Consider the following 20,000-nt stretch of genomic DNA (forward strand, 5'->3'; position numbering starts at 1 on the left):
TCAGGAGTGAAGAGGGGACGAAGGAGAGAAAGGTTGGTTATACTAGTAAGTGAATAGATAGGTAAGCGTGTAGTGGAGTGGAAGCAGGTTTCTTCAAGGTTGATGTGGTTGAAGGCGAAGACGGGAAGGGAGATGTGGGTTTTTGTAAATGTGTATGGGCCTGGTAGTGAGAAGAGCGTAGAGGAAAGGGAGGCTTTTTGGGTAGATTTAAATAAGTGCATGGAGGAATTAGGGAGAAATGTCAATGTAGTTGTATTGGGAGATCTTAATGCTAGGGTAGTAAACAAACCAATAGACGGAGTGATTGGGAAGTATGGTGTTCTAGGTAAAATCGTAGTGGAGAATTGATGGTGGAGATGTGTCTTGAAAGAGAGTTGATGATAGCAAATACAGTGTTTAGTAAGAAAGTCAAGTATAAGTACACATGTTAGAGGGTGGTGGGTGGAAGGGTGGCAGATAGAGCGTTAGTGGACTACATAGTGGTGACCAGGAGTACGGTATGAAGAGCTAAGGATATACATGTTCTAAGCGGAGAGAGTGGGAAAATATCAGATTATTTTCTGGTGGAAGGTGAATTGAGAGTGGAGAATAGGTGGAGAGAAAGGGGGAAAGGGTAGAAGGTAGGGAGGTACTTAGAATGAAGTGCTTAATTGAAAAAGAAAAGGAGAAGAAGTATAAGAAGAAGCTGAGAGAAGGGTGGGAGGGAGTGAATGATAGAGTAGAACTAAGAGTAGAAGAGGAATGGGGATGGTTCAAGGAGGGAGTCATAAGGTGTGCAAAGATGGTGTGTGGAACAAGGAAGGCGGGAGGAAATAGAAGGAAGGGTAGTGAATGGTAGGATGATGAAGCAAAGAAGGGTGTAGAAGAGAAGAGGCAGGCTTTCATATATTAGCTACAAATTAGGACGAGGTAATCGTATGAGAGGTACAAAGTAAAGAGAAGGGAAGTTAAGCATAAGATAAAGGAAGCAAAGAGGAGAGCAGATGTGAAATGGGTAAGAGTATGACAGAAATTTTTAAAAGTAATAAAAAGATATTTTGGAAAGAAATTAAAAGAGGAAGAGCAGGCGAATCAAGTAGAGAAGAAAAGGTAAAAGGTGCAGATGGAGAGATGATAATGGAAGAGAAGGCAGTGAAAGGAAGGTGGGCAGGGTATTTTAAGGAGTTGCTAGATGTGAAGGAGGATAGGGTTGGAAAGGCAGTTGCAGAGGGAAGCGCTAAGGAAATGAGAGTGATGAGTGAGGAAAACGGAGGAGAAATAGGAAAGATGAATTGAGAGCAGCTGTTGGGATGATGATAGCAGGTAAGGTACCTGGATTGGATGGATGCCATGCAGAATGTCTAAAGAAAGGAGGTACAGTTATGATGAACTGGCTGGTAAAGTTATTTGATGTTTGTTGAGAGGGTAGAGTGCCGGAGGACTGGAGGAGTATCTGTATAGTTCCGCTTTACAAAGGAAAGAGGGAAAAATGTGAGTGTAGTAGTTTCAGAGGGATCAGCTTGTTGGGTGTAGTTGGGAAGGCCTTGATTGAGAGGATTAGGAGAGGAACAGAGGGAGTAATTGATGAGGAACAGTATGTTTTTTTGAGCGGGTAAGGTTTGTGAAGATCAGATTTTTGTGGTATGACAGATATGTGAGAAAGCTATAGGAAAAGGTAAGGATGTTTTTTGGCCTTTCATGGATTTGGAAAAGGCTTACGACAGGTTAGACAGGAATGTACTGTGGGAGGTATTGCAGGTATATGGGATAGGAGGAAAGCTGTTAAGAGCAGTCAAGAGTTTTTACGAGAGTAGTAGGGCTTGTGTTAGGATTAGAAATAGTTTGAGGTAAAGGTGGGACTTCGACAGTTATGTGTTATGTCGCCCTGGCTGTTCAATCTATACATGGATGGGGTGGTGCGAGGGGTGAATGCAAGGGTGAATATGAGGGGGCAACCTAGGATGAGATGGATGGATGGGGTAAAAGGGACTTTACAAAAGAGAGGAATGTCTGTTGAGGAAGGAAGGGAGAGGACAGAACATAGGGGTGAATGGAGAAGGGTTGTGTATGGATGATGCCGTGATGCATGAGGGGGAGTGGGTGGGGAATGGTGGGTGAGGAAGTATGTATGAGAAATAATCAGACGCAGCCCAAAGGAGCTTCTCCCCGTTTTCTCCTTTTCTGCATGAGGAGACGGAGGGGGGATTGCCGAATTAATGAAGCAGTCTTACTGTGGCCAGGAGGTGCTAAGATGGGAGGGAGGGTAGAGGGGAGTGGAGTGTATTTAGGGATGGAATGGGTGGAAATGATTTTATGCCTTTTTCTTTTTGGCTACCTCCCTTGTAAGGGGGAAATGGCTTTGGTATAGGTATGTATATACAGTATATATATATATATATATATATATATATATATGTATATATATATATATATATGTATATATATATGTATATATATATGTATATATATATATATATATATAATTTTTTCTTTTTTATTTATTAATTTTATTTATTCATTCGTTTATTTATTTTATTTTATCTATTTGTCTATTTTATTGTGTCTATTTATTTATTTGTTTGTTTATATATATATATATATACATATATACAGTATATATACATATATATATATATATGTATATATATACATATATGTATACGTATATATACATATATAAACATATATATATATATATATATATACATATATATATATATATATATATATATATTATTATTATTATTATTATCTTTTTTTTTTTCAGTCCTCTAAACGACATGGGCGGAAGCGTTTCGAAGGGTGATCCCGTGAGTAACCAGGTAAGTTTACTCGTCTATGACTCATTCCTGCCTCCGACGTCAGACGAGTTAACTCGTTTTGGGACGGAACCCCATCCTGAACGGGACACCAGTCGGTCGAGACCATAGTCATGTTCCATTTCAAGTAGTAATCGAGCTTCCAGAAGGCATCTCTTAACTGATAACAATCGTCTGGCGTCGCCCAGGAAGGGATGTCCTTAGCAGATGTGTCAACTTGTTGAAAAGAGTAAAACAAGAGAAAAATAAGAGTATACTATACAACCGTGCGTCCAATATTATGTTACTATAAACGAAATATATTCATGATAGCTTTTAAGTTATAATATGAGCATTTGAGGCATCTAAAATAGAAAGGGGAAAATGCTGGCGTCATGCATAAGCCATTTTGCCTCTTAACATATAACGCTCTAAGAACCATATTTCCGTACCAAGGCCTCATTCATATTCCATATTTTATGTGAAATAACCATCGGTGGTAAAGGACAGTTCTAGGGAAGGTTGCGGAACGTGGAGATGATAGAAGGCGAAAGTTGATAAAGAAAGCTGCGTGACTAGTGCGTAGAAATATCACTAAAGCTCATAGAATATTTATACTTTATACGGGGATGAGGCGGAGGGAGGGTTTATATAGTATGAGGTATTTTCATATGATTCTGTGATCAATCAAGTAGTTGTCTTGTCTTGTTGATATATCAACACTTGGCCACTTCCGTCTTACTCTTCTACTCTTGAATACCACTCGCAAGTCTTAAGTTTTGGTCAATATTCCTAAGAAGAAGAAGAAAAAGAAGAAGAAGGAGGTAAGGAGCCTACGCCAGGGGGCTTGTAGCTATAGCCAAAGACGTCAACTTAGCCCTATGGGTTCGGACTGTTGGACCAGGGAACAGTCACTGCTGGGAATCGGAGAGGAGTGCGAGATTCGAACCCACAACGCCTCCAGTTCGAGGGAGAAGCTATCTAGTCCGAAGGGCGTCCGGGGATGAGGAAAGAAGACTTAGGTTAGGCTACCTCCACTTAGTGCTACTCTCTGTTGCTGGGGGTGATACCTGCTCCTTTCCAGAGAAGAAAAATAATCCACTTTTTGACCACAACTACGGTACACCCTGTATGTCCGTGAGATTGGTTAGGACATCCCCTAGTCTCCCCTGTAGGTCTGTGATCACCGTTAAGAGATCTACGAATCTGTCAGGTCCCATATATTGGATTCTCATGATACAATGTGATTGATTCAATAGTAAATCAAAAGTTTATTTGCAGAAACTCGTAAATGCCGTGGAATCGGACAACGTCACTGCAGCCCAGGTTGTCCTTCGGTCTGGGGAGGCATCACCCAGTGTTGAATTCCCGGAGGAATTGTTCTTTTCCCTCTCTCGGGAGCATTCCCTGGGGAACAGTTTACTCCACGCCTGTATGTATAGGTCTCAAAACATGCTCATAGAACTTCTTTACTTCGGCGCTGATGTCGACGCAAGAAACAGCCGTTTTGAAACGCCTCTTCATTTGGCAGCAGAACTGGGCAAAAAGCATTTGGTCAAACTCCTCCTTGAAAAGTAAGTACAGTCCTTGAATTCGAGAGGCTTTTGTGGTCATAATTGTATATTGATATTCTATTTTGGCTACCTGTAGACTTCTCTCATTCAACTTAGATAAATTTCTTATCCCAAAAAAAGAGGTAAAAAAAAAAAAAAAAAAAATATCTTTACTTAACTGCCCTCCATAACATCGGTTCTTTATGTTCCCTATCCCCCAGGAACTCGAAGACAAGCAATGTCGACTTCCTAAACCGCACGGCCTTTCACCGAGCGATCATAAGCGACCAAGTTGAGGTCCTTGACGCCTTGAAACCTGATAAAGCAGTCCTAAATGCTCGTGATGACTACGGAAGCACCCCTTTGCACTATGCTGTGGCTTTTGGCAGCCGGAATGCCATCAAGTGGCTATTGGAAAGGGGCGTTGACCTTACTTTACAAAATTCTTGGAAACAGACACCCGGGAAACTTGCCTCTGATTTGGGTTATAGCAAGAACAATATCAGTCTAATATCTGGAGAGCGTTCTCGAGTAGAACACCCCGTTAAGATCCCCCAGCATGTGGTAAGGCAGTTTTTTATTCTATTTTCTTGCTTAGAGGTTTGTCGCAGTAACTGATTCCAGAGAAAATATAAAAAATAATGGAATATGATTAGAATAAAATACTTTTTATATGTACGCGTAAACACACACACACACACACACACACACACACACACACACACACACACACACACACACACACACAAACAAACAAACAAACAAACAAACAAACGCCCGCAATTTGTTCCCAGGGTTATCGTAGAAAGCGTTGAAATTGGACAGAGAGAACTAAAAACTTTCAACTCTACATTTTTCTCTTACGAAAAGAGAAAGCATGCGATGGTCAGGAAAACTCCAAGTAGAACCACTGTAAATCGTTTATTGAATGTCTATAGGTGTGGTACGGACGAGAATAAAAGAGAAGAAATTTATATGTATGTGTTAGCGTTGAGTGAAACGAAACTGAAAGGGAATGGTTTGGGAATGAGGTGCATAGGTGTGGTACGGACGAGACTAAAAGAAAAGAAATGTATATGAATGTGTTAGCATTGAGTGAAACGAAACTGAAAGGGAATGGTTTGAGAATGAGGTACATAGGTGTAGTATGGACGAGACTAAAAGAGAAGAAATTAATATGGATGTGTTAGCGTTGAGTGAAACGAAACTGAAAGGGGATGGTTTGGGAATGAGGTGCATAGGTGTGGTATGGACGAGACTAAAAGAGAAGAAATTCATATGAATGTGTTAGCGTTGAGTGAAACGAAACTGAAAAGGGATGGTTTGGGAATGAGGTGCGTGGGTTTCCAAGAGTGGTGAGGGGGAGAAAAAATAATGGATGGTACTGTGGTTAAGTGATCTGATGGGTAAGTACGTGGTGGAATGTTGAGAAATATCTTCAGGAGGATTAGGGTGGGGTATTTGGGCTTTTGTGAGTGCATACAGTCCAAATAATAAGAAATGTGGAGAGGAGAGGGACATTTTTCAAGCAAGAGCGTTGAGTAAAGGAGCTGATAGGTAGTGTAATACTCGTAGAGGTAGGGGTATCAGGTAAGAACGATAGTGGATAGATGTTAGAGATGTGTATTATACTCATAAAAGGAGTGATGAGTACAGTGTTCAAGAAGAGAGACAAACACAAGTATACGTGGTCCAGGTAGTGTATGGAAGGATAGTCGAAATGACGTTAATGGTTTGTGCATTGGTACCCAGAAAGAGGATGGGAAGAATTCTGTGTTTAGATATTTTCAGGGGAGAAGACAGTGAATTACCAGATCATCTATTAGAAGAAATATTGAAGATAAAATTAAAGTCTGCATCTGGGGTATAGGGTATCAAGAGTGACTAATTCTGTTTTACATTGCTTAAGTACAGTATCATGATCAATGAAATATAATCATTCTATTGTTTAACATATCTTGGCATGTTTGAAATAGTGGTGAAAATATTATTTTCTCACCCTAAACAGTAAATAGGCTGATAGTTTCAGCTCGAGATTTTCATTTTCTATTATATGCTCCGACGAAATTTGTATATATTTCAACTGTAAATTCCATATTGAATTAGTATTCTAGTAGCTATTCCGAAGTGTATCACACCATAAGTGTTAGTAGTCTGGGAGATACAGTAAGGTTTCTCATGCTTCTTCTTCATCAGGAATTGATCAGGAATATATGGAAGGGACTGCCCGGCCGGCTGAGAGAGGCGTCCCTTGACCCCATTTCCCTGAAGAAGGAAATTCCCCGCGAAGTCTGGGGACATGACGTGCGGCGTAACACCCTCCTTCATCTAGCTGCCGCCCGTGCCAACCGTTCAAAAATACAGGAGCTCCTTAGTCTCCAAGCCAGCCCCGCCATTATGAACAGCAAAGGCGAAACCCCAGTGCATATTTCTGCCCTGCTTGGTGAAGATGAATGTTGCCAAGATCTCTTGGAACACGAAAGATCATTAGTTCATGCAGTGGACTGTTTAGGACAAAGCCCTCTTCATAAAGCCGTAGTTGGCGGAAAACTCAGCACTCTTCATATACTGGATCGCTTTGCAGCAGACGTACTCGTAAATGCCCCAGACAATGAAGGAAGAACCCCTCTTCACTTGGCCGTCCTTCTGGAAAGGAGTGAGATTATTAAGTGGCTCATAGACAAAGGGGCCAGTTTAACCTTGAGAACTCAGAGGGGAAAGACGGCGGCTGATCTTGCAGAATCTCTCAAATGGCCCTCGGAGTTCATAGCCTTCCTGAAAAACGAAGAAGATCCAAAGAAGTTTCATGACGCTCTCGAAAATTTAAACATGCCATCATGTGTAAGTATCATATCTCCCATACTTTCATGGTCTTGAGTGGCACTCTGTAGAAATTATACTTAAGAGGTGTTGATTAAATGATGAATAGAGATTTTCTTACTGAAATCTGTCAGTTGCATCTCTAATGGTAGGATTCTATATGATCACCAAAGTTTTCAACAAGTTAAGTAAGCGTTTCTTCATATCTTTAAAATTGTGTATCTCGGTCTCACTGTTGTTTCCTGAAAACCTCTTTTCAGTCACTTCACTGATTTCAAAAATATTTATAGTCCTAGTTCATATAATTTTGATTTAATGAGCCTTCTTAAACCTCAGTGGATAGAAACGCTGGTAAACTCCAGCCCGATTGGGAGAGCGGAGAGGTAGTATGTTGGGAGAGCAGGTAGCTGTATCATGTTAGATAAACATATCTGTCAACCACTTTGGGGAACCTCGATTTATCTACCTTTCAGATGGATTTTCATATAGCCATTGCTGTCCTCAGTGCGGTGGTATATAAAATGATTTTATATTTGTGAAATAAGGTGTTTAATTTTACATTATCTTGTACTCTTGTGTCTTGTCTCGATATAAACCGGCAATTTTCACACAACTTTACTCAGTTATTAGGACGTTATAGTAACGAAAGGGTTACTTTAAGCCAATATTGATTAACGCTGTCTGCAGGGAATCTTGCACGAGATAGTACTGTTAGATGAAAGCTGGAGAGAATTATCTATCCGGCGTTTGTCTTCAGGTCTCTCACCTCTAAATGAAGATGCAGCCCTGTGGGACTGGCACCGAGTCTCTGGATCGAACACAAACTCTCTATTATCTTTATCTGTTTTATACTTTTTTCACAAAGAAAACTGATAACCGGAGACGGCCTTCTCTTCCTCCTACCGCCCAGTGACACAGGAATCGAACCACACTAACAGGCCAATGTCGTCCCCGCGAGACTTGTGGGAGAGCCTCAAGACTATAACTGAGCATTGTGGAGTCGTTTTATTCCAGTAGAAACAAGACTGCTTTGTTAGCTTAAGACATTTAGTTCCCTGCCATGCACTTGCCCCAAAACTGAATAAAATTTCCCAAAGTTCAATTTTGACATTTTGTCTGGTAAAGGCTTAGTCGGGACAGTCTCTTCACCTTTTTTTAATCAATCAATTATCGGGCAGGGCCACCGCCCCAAGCTGAATAGAATGGTCTGTCGTTATCCAGAACAATATATCGAAGTGCCTCTGATCTTCACTCTTTCCAGGGACTCCTCCTGGCCGTCGTTCTAGGGAATGCCAAGGCAACCTTAGACCGTCTGTATGCTGGCGGTGCCAACTTGAATGACCCGGTGCTAAGAGATATGCCAAATCTGAGAGCCCTTTGGACCATCGAAGGAAACCGGCTCCTCCACCTAGCGGCTCTCACATCCTCGTTCTTCGTTGAGAAGTTGATAGAATACGGCAGTGACCCCAAAGAGAAAAATGCCTGTGGAGAGATTCCCCTGCACTTGGCCGCCGAAGCTGGAATGTACAGATGTGTAGAACTACTCCTGAAAAGGTGCGATTATGAACTTCATTTTATATTCCTTCACAAGTAACGATACGTTCAATCATGTAAGGCTCTGTTCATTCTTGTTTATCTATTTGTATCACACACACACACACACACACACACACACACACACACACACACACACACACACACACACACACACACACACACACACACACACACACACACACACACACACACACACACACACACACACACTTTCGTCTGATTCACGGCGTGGATTGGAACTCCGGAAAAAAGCGCATTTTTCGTGGATCTCAGCTACGAGGAAGTACCTTATTGTATTTGTAGGGAAGGGGAAAACTCGTGGTGTAGTAAAAAGGTAATGAAAGGGGAGAAGGGGAGGAATTACTGAGGGAAATGAAAGAAAATGAGGAGGGAGACGAACGGGCTCCCCCTGACAGCAGAAAAAAATTAAGCAAAAGGTCAGCTGACGACACTAGGGAAATCGAAAATATCAGTAAAAGCATAAGGTTAGAAATATAGATAAGAGCAGCACAATGGAAGGTGAAGATAATAATTTCCAGGGATTTCATGAGGGGGGGAGGGATACCAACCTCCCCCGATTAGAAAGACTAGAGGAAAAACTTGAAAAAATGACCGAACATTGGGAGAATAGGTTCGGTAACGTAGCAAAGATTGCGCAGAGAGTTGAAAAATTGGAAGAACTAGAGAAGGTGAACAAAAACTTACCTAAAGAAATATAAGATTTAAAAAGACAGTTAAAGGAAGTAAAAGAGGAGAATGAGGAGTTAAAGAGGAATAATAAAGACAACAAAGAGGCCATAGCAAAAGAAGCACAGGGTTGGAAAAAAATCCAAGAAAACAGTAGAGTTGCATTTACTGACATAATTAAACAGCAAATGAAAGAACAAACTGAAGACTCAGTTATTAAAGTGATGAGACAGAAGGAGAATATAGTAAGAGACTTAGCAGATAAAAAGAAATGTATAATTATATTAGGAATGAAAGAGAAATATAACCTTAATAGAACTACAAGAATGAATGAGAAAAAAGAAAAAGTAAGCAGTTTACTAGAATTAGTTCAGGAAGATGAACCTGAAATCATGAAACAAATTGAAGAGATGTATAGACTCGGAAAGTATAGTACAGATAAGACCAGGTCAATTAAGATTAAATGCAGGTCACAAACGACGGCAGAGAATATTTTAGCAAAAACAGGGAAACTAGCAGCAAGTGAACAATTTAAAAAGGTATGGATAAAAAGAGAAATGAATAAAGAGGAAAGAGAGGAAGAAAAAATGAAAAGATATGAAGCTAAGGGGGAAAAAAACGAGAACAGAACCAAGTCAGAATAAGAGAAATTCTATTGGAGAGTAGTGAATATGAAAGTAAGGAAATACGACATACTAGAGAAAAACAAAAGGGAAACAGAGAATACAATGGAAGTAGCAGAAAACTAAAAGTGTCTTATACATATATAGATGGATTAATAACAGGACTGAATGAGCTGAATGATTATCTGAAGGAAAAAGAACCGGACATAATGGGAATTGTAGAAACGAAATTAAAAGGTCCACTACCACCCAACATTGTAGGCAATGATGCATATTATTATTGGATTAGAAACAGAGACAAAACAAGGGGGTGGAGTTATGTTCCTGACTAAGAAGGATATAAACGTGAGGTGTGTCACATATTGAAAGAATACAGTAGAGATGATTGTAATCGAAGTGGAAGACAGAGATATGAAGAGCAGAAAGTTCGTGATAAATTATGTGCCTCCAAAAGCAGACTCGTGGGAAGAGAGTGAACATAAAAGTATGTTAGAAGACACAAGGATAACATTAAATAAGATAATGGAAGATGGAGGAAGAATAGTTATAATGGGCGACTTTAATTGCAAAGAAATCTGCTGGGAGTAGATGACAGTAAAGGGTGGAGACGGCTCATGGGGAAATGTTCTACTCGAGATGATTATTGACCATACAATGACACAGTAGATACAGGAGAACACTAGATATAGAAATGAAGAAGAACCATCGAGACTAGACCTAATAATCACATTTGAACCTAGAATAGTGGAAAAGATTGAATATAAAACACCAATAAGTAAAAGTGACCGCATATTGATTGAACTGGAAGTAAATGAGGAAAAATACATGAAAAGAAATGAACAATATAGAAAAGGAAGAATGATGTATAAAAAAGCAAACTTTGATAAAATAAGAGAATTCTTTCAAAATGAAAACTGGGAAGGAATATACAAAGAAGAAACAACAGTGGAAGAGAAATGGAATATTTTGACAAAAATTTATAAAAAAAAAAAAGAGTAGAAAAGCATGTTCCAAGACAAAAACAAGAAAAAGAATATGTAAAGTGCTGGTACAGCAAAAGTTGTAGGGAGTTAAAAGACAAAAGAAATAAAGCTTGGACCAAGTGGAAGTAGGACAAAAGACCTGAAAAATGGAAAATATATACTTGTTATAGAAATGAATATGTACAAGTGTGCAGAAAGGAAAAGAGAAAATATGAAAAAGACGTCATAGAAAAATGTAAAGATCAACCAAATTTATTTTACAGATTTGTAAACAACAAACTGAAAAACAAACAAGATTTGGAGAAATTAAGACAAGGAGGAGTTGAATACAAAGAAGAAATAGAAATGGCGGAAATTATGAACAAGCATTTTATATCAGTGTTTACAAGGAAGAATATACAGCCGGAAGAGATCGAATGGAAAGAGAAAGTCCCCCCCCATGAAAGAAATAGAAGTAACACAGAATGAAATAATGAAACACTTGAGTAATCTTGATGTCAGAAAATCGCATGGACCAGATGAAATAGCAAACTGGATTTTGAAAGAATGCAGGAATGAACTGGCAGACAAAATACATAGCATAATAAACAGTTCCTTGAAAGAAGGAAAAGATCCAAAAGATTGGAAAAAAGCAAATATAGTACCTATGTATAAAGGGGGAAATAAAGAAGACCCTACCAACTATAGACCAGTCTCTCTAACAAATACAATAGCAAAAATTTGTGAAAGAATTGTCAAAAGTAGATGGGTAAAAAAAAAAAGAAAAAAAAAAGTGCTAAATCCAAGGCAATTTGGATTCAGACAAGGACGATCATGCGTCACCAATTTAATATGTTTCTATTCAAGGCTAATAGATATAACACAAGAAAGAAATGGATGGGCTGATTGTGCATCTCTAGACCTAAAAAAAGCTTTTGACAAAGTACCACATAAGAAGTTGCTTAAGAAATTAGAAAACGAAGGAGGATTACAGGGCAAACTGCTTAAATGGATGGAAGACTTTTTGCAAGAAAGAAAAATGAGAGTAGTGATAAGAGACAAACATTCAAATTGGGATGAAGTAAGAAGTGGTGTTCCACAAGGAACAGTTTTGGCCCCAATAATGTTTGCTATATATATTAATGACATGGATGAAGAAATTGGAAGTTATATGAGCTTCTTTGCAGATGATGCAAAACTATTAAAAAAGTGAACACGGAAGAAGATTGTGAATCACTACAGAGTGATCTAAATAAAGTATGGGAATGTAGTAGGAAGTGGGAGATGGAGTTCAATACTAAAAAGTGTAGTATAATGGAATTTGGAAAAAGCAAAAACAGAATAACAGGATCATATAAATTAGGAGAAGAAAGTATAAAAAAAATTGAAAATGAGAAGGACCTGGGAGTCATTGTTATGAATAATATGTCATCTGAGAAACAAATAAATAAGATTTTTGGTGAAACTTATAATTAAATAAGAACAATCAAAGTGGCATTTACATACCTGGATGAAGAAATGGTGAAGAAAATACTAATCACTCTGATAAGACCAAGATTGGAATATGCAGCAACGATGTGGTCACCAAGAACAAAAAAATGTATAACAAAACTTGAAAGAATACAAAGAGCAATTACAAAATTGGCACCAACACTCTCAAAACTATCATATGAAGAGAGACTAGCAAAACTTTAACTACAGACACTAGAGCAAAGAAGAGAGAGAGGAGATTTGATAGCTATTTACAGAATCATGAAAGACATAGAAATTATTGATAGAGAGGCTCTAATAAAATGGGATGATAGAAATACAAGAGGACACGGAAAGAAAATCAAGAAAGACAGCTATAGAAGTTATCTGAAAAAGAACAGCTTTCCTCACAGAGTAATAGACAGTTGGAACAAGTTAGATGAGAAAGTAGTGTGTGCAAAAACAATACATGAATTAAAAAATAGTTTAGATAAAATTAAGTATGAAGACGGGACACCACGAGCTTAGCTCCCCTTCCCGTAAAATACGAATAGGTAAATACAACTAGGTAAATACACACATTCACACACACACACACACACACACACACACACACACACACACACACACACACACACACACACACACACACACACACACACACACACACACACACACACACACACACACACACACACACACACACACACACACACACACACACACACACACACACACACACATATTTAGGAGTGGGTAAAGGGTGCACTGTCGACGTCCTAGCTATGGATTTTTTTTTTTTGTTTTTTTTTTTATGGGAATGTTGATTTTTTTTTATCAACGGGAACCTAAGTGTCCGTGTTCATTCGTTGGCCCTCAACAAAATGGAGTCCATTATGATTGTAGCTATGCTCATTTCAGGGCCCCCAGCATCCTTACCCTTAGGCAACTCACACACCGGCGAAACCAGTTGCATGAAACCGATCGCAAAGAATGCCTACACTCTATGAAACCAGTATTTCCTATACTGTATGTAAAAGAACATATGATATTCCTTTACTTGTTATTTCAGAAATCCATGTACTTGATTGCTAGTGAACAAACGTACAAGAATCACTGCTTTCCCAAAGTATAGCCATCCGTTGCGATTGGTTTCATGCAACTGGTTGCGTCGGTGTGCGTGCTACATTAATGCTACGATACGAAACGTAGTGCCTTCCTGAAGAGATTGAAGCATCACTTAGTTAGCACTCACCATATATATTCTTATCATTATGAGAAAGGTGCAAGGGGACACGGATTACTGAGTTTATTCCTGACCGGTTTCGCTTTACAGTAAAGCGAAACCAGTCAGGAATAAACTGAATGATCAGATCAAGACCCGTGCTTCTCCCTTTCGGAAACCTTTCTCATAATTGTCTCAATGTCTCAACTTTCTTATCATTACTGTTATCATGGATTAGTAGTACTAGCATCAATACCATTTGGCATAGTATCATTATTGTTGTTGTTGTTGTTACTCTTTTTATCATTGTTATCGCTATTTTCGCATTCTCGGTCATTCTTAATTTTATTTTCAAAAACTCCGTTGTATATTATTTGTATATTTTTCATCATCTCTATGTTTCTTTAGCACTGTTGTAGATATTATTACCGTTCTAGGGAAGGAGTTCTTATATTTTGTTAATTTAGTTTATTTATTTTCATATATTTCTTTTTTCTTTTTTTTCTTTTGCGATACTATTCGTAAAGTTAGTTCTCTTTACCTCCACATTAAACCTGAATTCTCCAACTCCCAGAGGTTACGTAAATGATGTAGATAGCAAAGGCCGCACGCCCCTACATCGAGCTGTAATGAACAACCATATCCTAATTCTCGAGGCCTTGAAGAAGTATAAAGCTGATCTCAATGCTACCGACGATCACGGAAGCACACCACTGCACTACGCCGTGGCTTACGGCTGTCCCGAAGCCGTTCTTTGGCTTCTGGAAAACGACGTCGACCTCACGCGGAAGAACCATTGGGGACAAACCCCAAAAGACCTGGCTATGAAACTTGGTTATGGACCATACATGGTGGAGCTGGTCGCCTGTCCGACGGTGAAAGATAAGAACACCATTGAAGTTCCTGTCTTTGTGGTAAGGAGTTTCTTTCAGGTTTTCGTCTTTGGCTGTCTTTTTCCTCTCTCGACTTTGTCTTCTCCCTCTTTCTCTCGGTTCTCTTTCTCCTCTTTCCCACTTCCTCTTTCCTGATTCGGTTTTGATCTTCATCCTCATTTTTCATCTTTCTCACTCCTTTCTCACTTTCTTTTCTTTCTTTCTCTCTTCGTTTATTCTTTTACTTCTTCCCTATCGAGAAATTATCATGGCACCATTCAGGTGTATAGAAAAGATTGGTAACGTACAGTTAAAAAAAAAAAAAAAAAAAAAAAACAGAACATGGAAATTTATTTTAAATAAACTAGAGCTCCCTGCTCTACCGAGATGAGCAATTCAGAGATATTACATTGGTGATGATTAGAATAAAAAAAAAAAAAAAAAACTGTCATCCAATACGGCCGAGGATTAATGCCCAAACAGTAGGATGGGTTCCCTTGAATGATACTAAGATTGCCAGTGGGTTTCTCTAACAATTTATTTATTTATTTATAAATTCATTTACTTTTGATCTATTTATTTATTTATTTCATTTATTTAAGTATCTATTTATTTTTTTTTTACTTATTTATTTATTTATTTATTTATTTATTTATTTATTTATTCATTTATTTATTTTACATCTGAATAGAAACCTCTGGTGGTCGCCATAACAATCGTACAACTCGAGTAAAGTCGATTCTCTTTTGCTGTGATTTTGCTGGGACAAATGACAGTCATCAGTGATTGAAGGGATTTGACGTGCCTTATCCCTTTTTGCAACCTTTATAGTTTTTGTTCAGGCTAAAACCAGACGATACTATTCAGCTGAAGGCAACAAAAATCACTCTGAAAGAGAGATAGAGTCTAGCTCCAGAAATCTTATTCATACAGAGATTCCCAATGGTCTAATCACCACGCGTCATCTCGTTTTCCAAGTAAAGCTCTTCTTGGAGTCATCAATGATTTGTTTAGTTTTTGTTTTTTGTTTTTCTTGACTGAAGAATGTTTGTCTAAGCCAACCTTCGTCTCATAGTGATGGTCAAGATATTTTGAATATCAATTGGTAACTGAAGAGCCTGTATGATTTGATTAATACATTTTTTACCAAGTGGGTCGATAGCTGAGCGGGTTAGTGCGTCGCTACTTGCGGCGAAGGTCAAGGGGATGGCGGTTCAAATCCTGCCACCGGTGAAGTTGAACCAAGCTATAAAGTTATCTGTGAGGGGCACCGTTCTAACCTTCCGATAGGGGGGAGGGGGAGTTTGTGACGTTAAACCATATCATTACCAAGAGGGCCGCAAGATAGCCCAGATGAAACTGCCTTGAACTCCAGACCAGGTGGTCGTGAGTTCGAGCCACCGGACGCGCCTGTGGGCGTGCTGCGTTGGTTCGCAAAGGTTCTGTCCAGGTGGGGAAGCGATCCAAGGTCGGCCTAAAAAAAAAAAAAAAATAAAAAAAAAAAATAAATAAATAAATAAATAAACAAACTAAGATAAACTAAATCGAAAGCATTTGTATCCCTTGAAATGCAGTAGGGGGGTGTCTAAGTCGAAGAATATCCTTTCCCCTGACTCCACGTGGAAGAAAAATACCATAAGAATCGGGGTCTCTCTTTCCCCTATTCCACTGTATATGGTCACCTTTTCCGACTCAAAAAGAAGTACAGTGGTAGCATACTTAACCCACAACACAGTGTTATTAGCAGAGATTACTTGGAAGAATAGAGGTTAGATACTGTCAGCATTCTGTTTTGAGTTGATGTTATTTTCAGTTGTAAAATAATTGCTGCGTAAGTCTGGTCCAAATAGGTGTCACTAACGTCCCTACAGGACCACATAAAACATATGCAGTCAGTGTCCTATACAAGTTAATAAAAAAAATTAATAATTAAGATTACAACAAAATTATGTCGTAGCACATTTGTAAAATAATACTTATGGCCCACTTTATGAGAAGAATAAGCGAAAGTATAAAGATCTGTATATTTCGATCACTAACTGTGATCCTCTTTATGTGCTGAAGAGGATCACAGTTAGTGATCGAAATATACAGATCTTTATACTTTCGCTTATTCTTATCCGAAAGTGGGCCATTAATATTAATTAAGATTAGTTATACTGATGTCTCCCTCTCCTCCCAGGAGTTACTGAAAGCTGTATGGGAAGGACGGCTCTGCTTCAGCCAGGATATTCAGTTCCCCAAAGATCTTTTGGAAAAGGAGGTGCCCTTAGAGCTTTGGGGAGACGATGTCAGGAACATCACCCCCCTTCACTATGTTGCTGCCCACCGTCAGCCCGCTCTGGTGGAAGAGTTGTTGAATCTTGGTGCATCCACTGGCGCCAAGAACCACCGGGGCGAGACACCACTTCATCTTTCGTCGAAGTTCGGTCGGGACGGGAGCTGCCGCGTTCTTGTCAAACGTCATCAGGCTCTAGTCTTCGAGAGGGATGACGTGGGGTACACGCCCCTCCATAAAGCCGCCCTGAATGACCAATGCAGCACGATGGACATCTTGAAACAAGGTCAATGCGATATCAACGCTGAGGACAACGAAGGGAACACTGCCCTCCACTTAGCCGTGATTTTGGGCAAGGAGGAGGCTGTGAAATGGCTTATAAAGAACGGAGCTGACGTTTCCGTGAGGACAGGCTTAGGATACAAGGCGAGTCAGCTGGCCAAAAAAGCCGGGAAAATGTCAATGGCCGAGTTGTTGAGGTCTTGTGAAAGCTCTCCATCTGCACCTGTGCATAGTGAAGAAAGCTGTGCTCCTTTGTACTCTTTGCCGGGAAAGGAAGAACTTAACTTGCCCGATTAATTAGCAGCATGATGTGGTTTACAAAGGCGGAGCGCGCCGACAGGAGACCTTCTGGTCCATATCTAGGTCGTATGCGAAAAGAAAATCATAATAGTAATAAAAGAATAAATAAAAACTATAATAATGTAAATAACAAATAAAATACATAAATAAATGTACTAATGGCTTAACACGAAGGATGGTTTTCATGTCTTTTGTTCATGTTGAAGACGTTACCAGAAATAGCTCTAGCTAACTCCAGACTATTCTCTGGGGCTTGCATGTCCTAATGGCTTAACACGAAGGATGGTTTTCATGTCTTTTGTTCATGTTTAAGACGTCACAAGAAATAGTTTTAGCTAACTCCAGACTATTCTCTGGGGCTTGCATGTACTAATGGCTTAACACGAAGGATGGTTTTCATGTCTTTTGTTCATGTTGAAGACGTTACCAGAAATAGCTCTAGCTAACTCCAAACTATTCTCTGGGGCTTGCATGTACTAATGGCTTAACACGAAGGATGGTTTTTATGTCTTTTGTTCATGTTGAAGACGTTACCAGAAATAGTTTTACCTAACTCCAGACTATTCTCTGGGGCTTTCATGTCTTAATGGCTTAACACGAAGGATGGTTTTCATGTCTTGTGTTCATGTTGAAGACCTTACCAGAAATAGCTCTAGCTAACTCCAGACTATTCTCTGGGGCGTGCATGTCCTAATGGCTTAACACGAAGGATGGTTTTCATGTCTTTTGTTCATGTTGAAGACGTTACCAGAAATAGTTTTAGCTAACTCCAGACTATTCTCTGGGGCTTTCATGTCTTAATGGCTTAACACGAAGGATGGTTTTAATGTCTTGTGTTTATGTTGAAGACGTTACCAGAAATAGCTCTAGCTAACTCCAAACTATTCTCTGGGGCTTGCATGTACTAATGGCTTAACACGAAGGATGGTTTTTATGTCTTTTGTTCATGTTGAAGACGTTACCAGAAATAGTTTTACCTAACTCCAGACTATTCTCTGGGGCTTTCATGTCTTAATGGCTTAACACGAAGGATGGTTTTCATGTCTCTTGTTCATGCTGAAGACGTTACCAGAGATAGTTTTAGCTAACTCCAGACTATTCTCTGGGGCTTGCATGTCTGAATGGCTTGACACGAATGATAGTTTTCATGTCTTTTGTTCATGTTGAAGACGTTACCAGAGATAGTTCTAACTAACTCCAGACTATCCTATAGGACTTGCATGTCCTAATGGCTTAACACGAAGGATAGTTTTCATGTCTTTTATTCATGTTGAAGACGTTACCAGAGATAGTTTTAGCTAACTCCAGACTATTCTCTGGGGCGTGCATGTCCTAATGGCTTAACACGAAGGATGGTTTTCATGTCTTTTGTTCATGTTGAAGACGTTACCAGAAATAGTTCTAGCTAACTCCAGACTATTCTCTAGGGCTTGCATGTCCTAATGGCTTGACACGAATGATAGTTTTCATGTCTTTTGTTCATGTTGAAGACGTTACCAGAGATAGTTCTAACTAACTCCAGACTATCCTATAGGACTTGCATGTCCTAATGGCTTAACACGAAGGATAGTTTTCATTTCTTTTTCTCTTGTTGACGACGTTACCAGAGATAGTTTTAGCTAACTCCAGACTATTCTCTGGGGCTTCCATGTCCTAATGGCTTAACACGAAGGATGGTTTTCATGTCTTTTGTTCATGTTTAAGACGTTACCAGAAATAGTTTTAGCTAACTCCAGACTATTCTCTAGGGCTTGCATGTCCTAATGGCTTAACATGAAGGATAGTTTTCATTTCTTTTGTTCATGTTGAAGACGTTACCAGATATAGTTTTAGCTAACTCCAGACTATTCTATAGGGCTTGCATGTCCTAATGGCTTAACTCGAAGGATGGTTTTCACGTCTTTTGTTCATGTTGAAGACGTTACCAGAGGTAGTTTTAGTTAACTCCAAGCTATTCTATAGGGCGTGCATGTCCTAATGGCTTAACACGAAGGATGGTTTTCATGTCTTTTGTTCATGTTGAAGACGTTACCAGAAATAGTTTTAGCTAACTCCAGACTATTCTCTAGGGCTTGCATGCCCGAATAGCTTAACACGAATGATAGTTTTCATGTCTTTTGTTCATATTGAAGACGTTACCAGAGATAGTTCTAACTAACTCCAGACTATCCTATAGGACTTGCATGTCCTAATGGCTTAACACGAAGGATGGTTTACATGTCTTTTGTTCATGTTGAAGACGTTACCAGAGGTAGTTTTAGCTAACTCCAGACTATACTATAGGGCTTGCATGTCCGAATGGCTTAATACGAAGGATGGTTTTCATGTCTTTTGTTCATGTTGAAGGCGTTACCAGAGATAGTCTTAGCTAACTCCAGACTATTCTCTGGGGCTTGCATGTCCTAATGGCTTAACACGAAGGATGGTTTTCATGTCTTTTGTTCATGTTGAAGACGTTACCAGAGATAGTTTTAGCTAACTCCAGACTATACTATAGAACTTGCATGTCTTAATGGCTTAACACGATGGAAATAGAGAAATTTACATCTATTGTTATCTGTTATTATAATTTCTCTTTGTTTATTTATGTATAA

General features: G+C 39.2%; 1 protein-coding gene across 2 annotated transcripts in view; it reads left to right on the forward strand.

Moving 5' to 3' along the window:
- LOC143032711 (serine/threonine-protein phosphatase 6 regulatory ankyrin repeat subunit C-like) overlaps window positions 1-20,000 on the forward strand; it is a 22,602-nt gene that overhangs the window by 2,596 nt on the left and 6 nt on the right. For both annotated transcript variants that reach the window (XM_076197599.1, XM_076197600.1), the window contains exons 2-8: window positions 2,747-2,801; window positions 4,059-4,351; window positions 4,552-4,894; window positions 6,527-7,171; window positions 8,412-8,704; window positions 14,249-14,588; window positions 16,729-20,000. The exon at window positions 16,729-20,000 is cut by the window's right edge and continues 6 nt beyond it. In XM_076197599.1, coding sequence (XP_076053714.1) covers window positions 2,760-2,801; window positions 4,059-4,351; window positions 4,552-4,894; window positions 6,527-7,171; window positions 8,412-8,704; window positions 14,249-14,588; window positions 16,729-17,403 — 2,631 coding nt within the window. In that variant the 5' untranslated portion in view covers window positions 2,747-2,759 and the 3' untranslated portion in view covers window positions 17,404-20,000. The remainder of the gene's footprint in view (window positions 1-2,746; window positions 2,802-4,058; window positions 4,352-4,551; window positions 4,895-6,526; window positions 7,172-8,411; window positions 8,705-14,248; window positions 14,589-16,728) is intronic.

This window comes from Oratosquilla oratoria, chromosome 14 (genome assembly GCF_046742065.1).
Source record: "Oratosquilla oratoria isolate Oo_2021 chromosome 14, ASM4674206v1, whole genome shotgun sequence".
Taxonomy (NCBI): Eukaryota; Metazoa; Arthropoda; class Malacostraca; order Stomatopoda; family Squillidae; genus Oratosquilla; species Oratosquilla oratoria.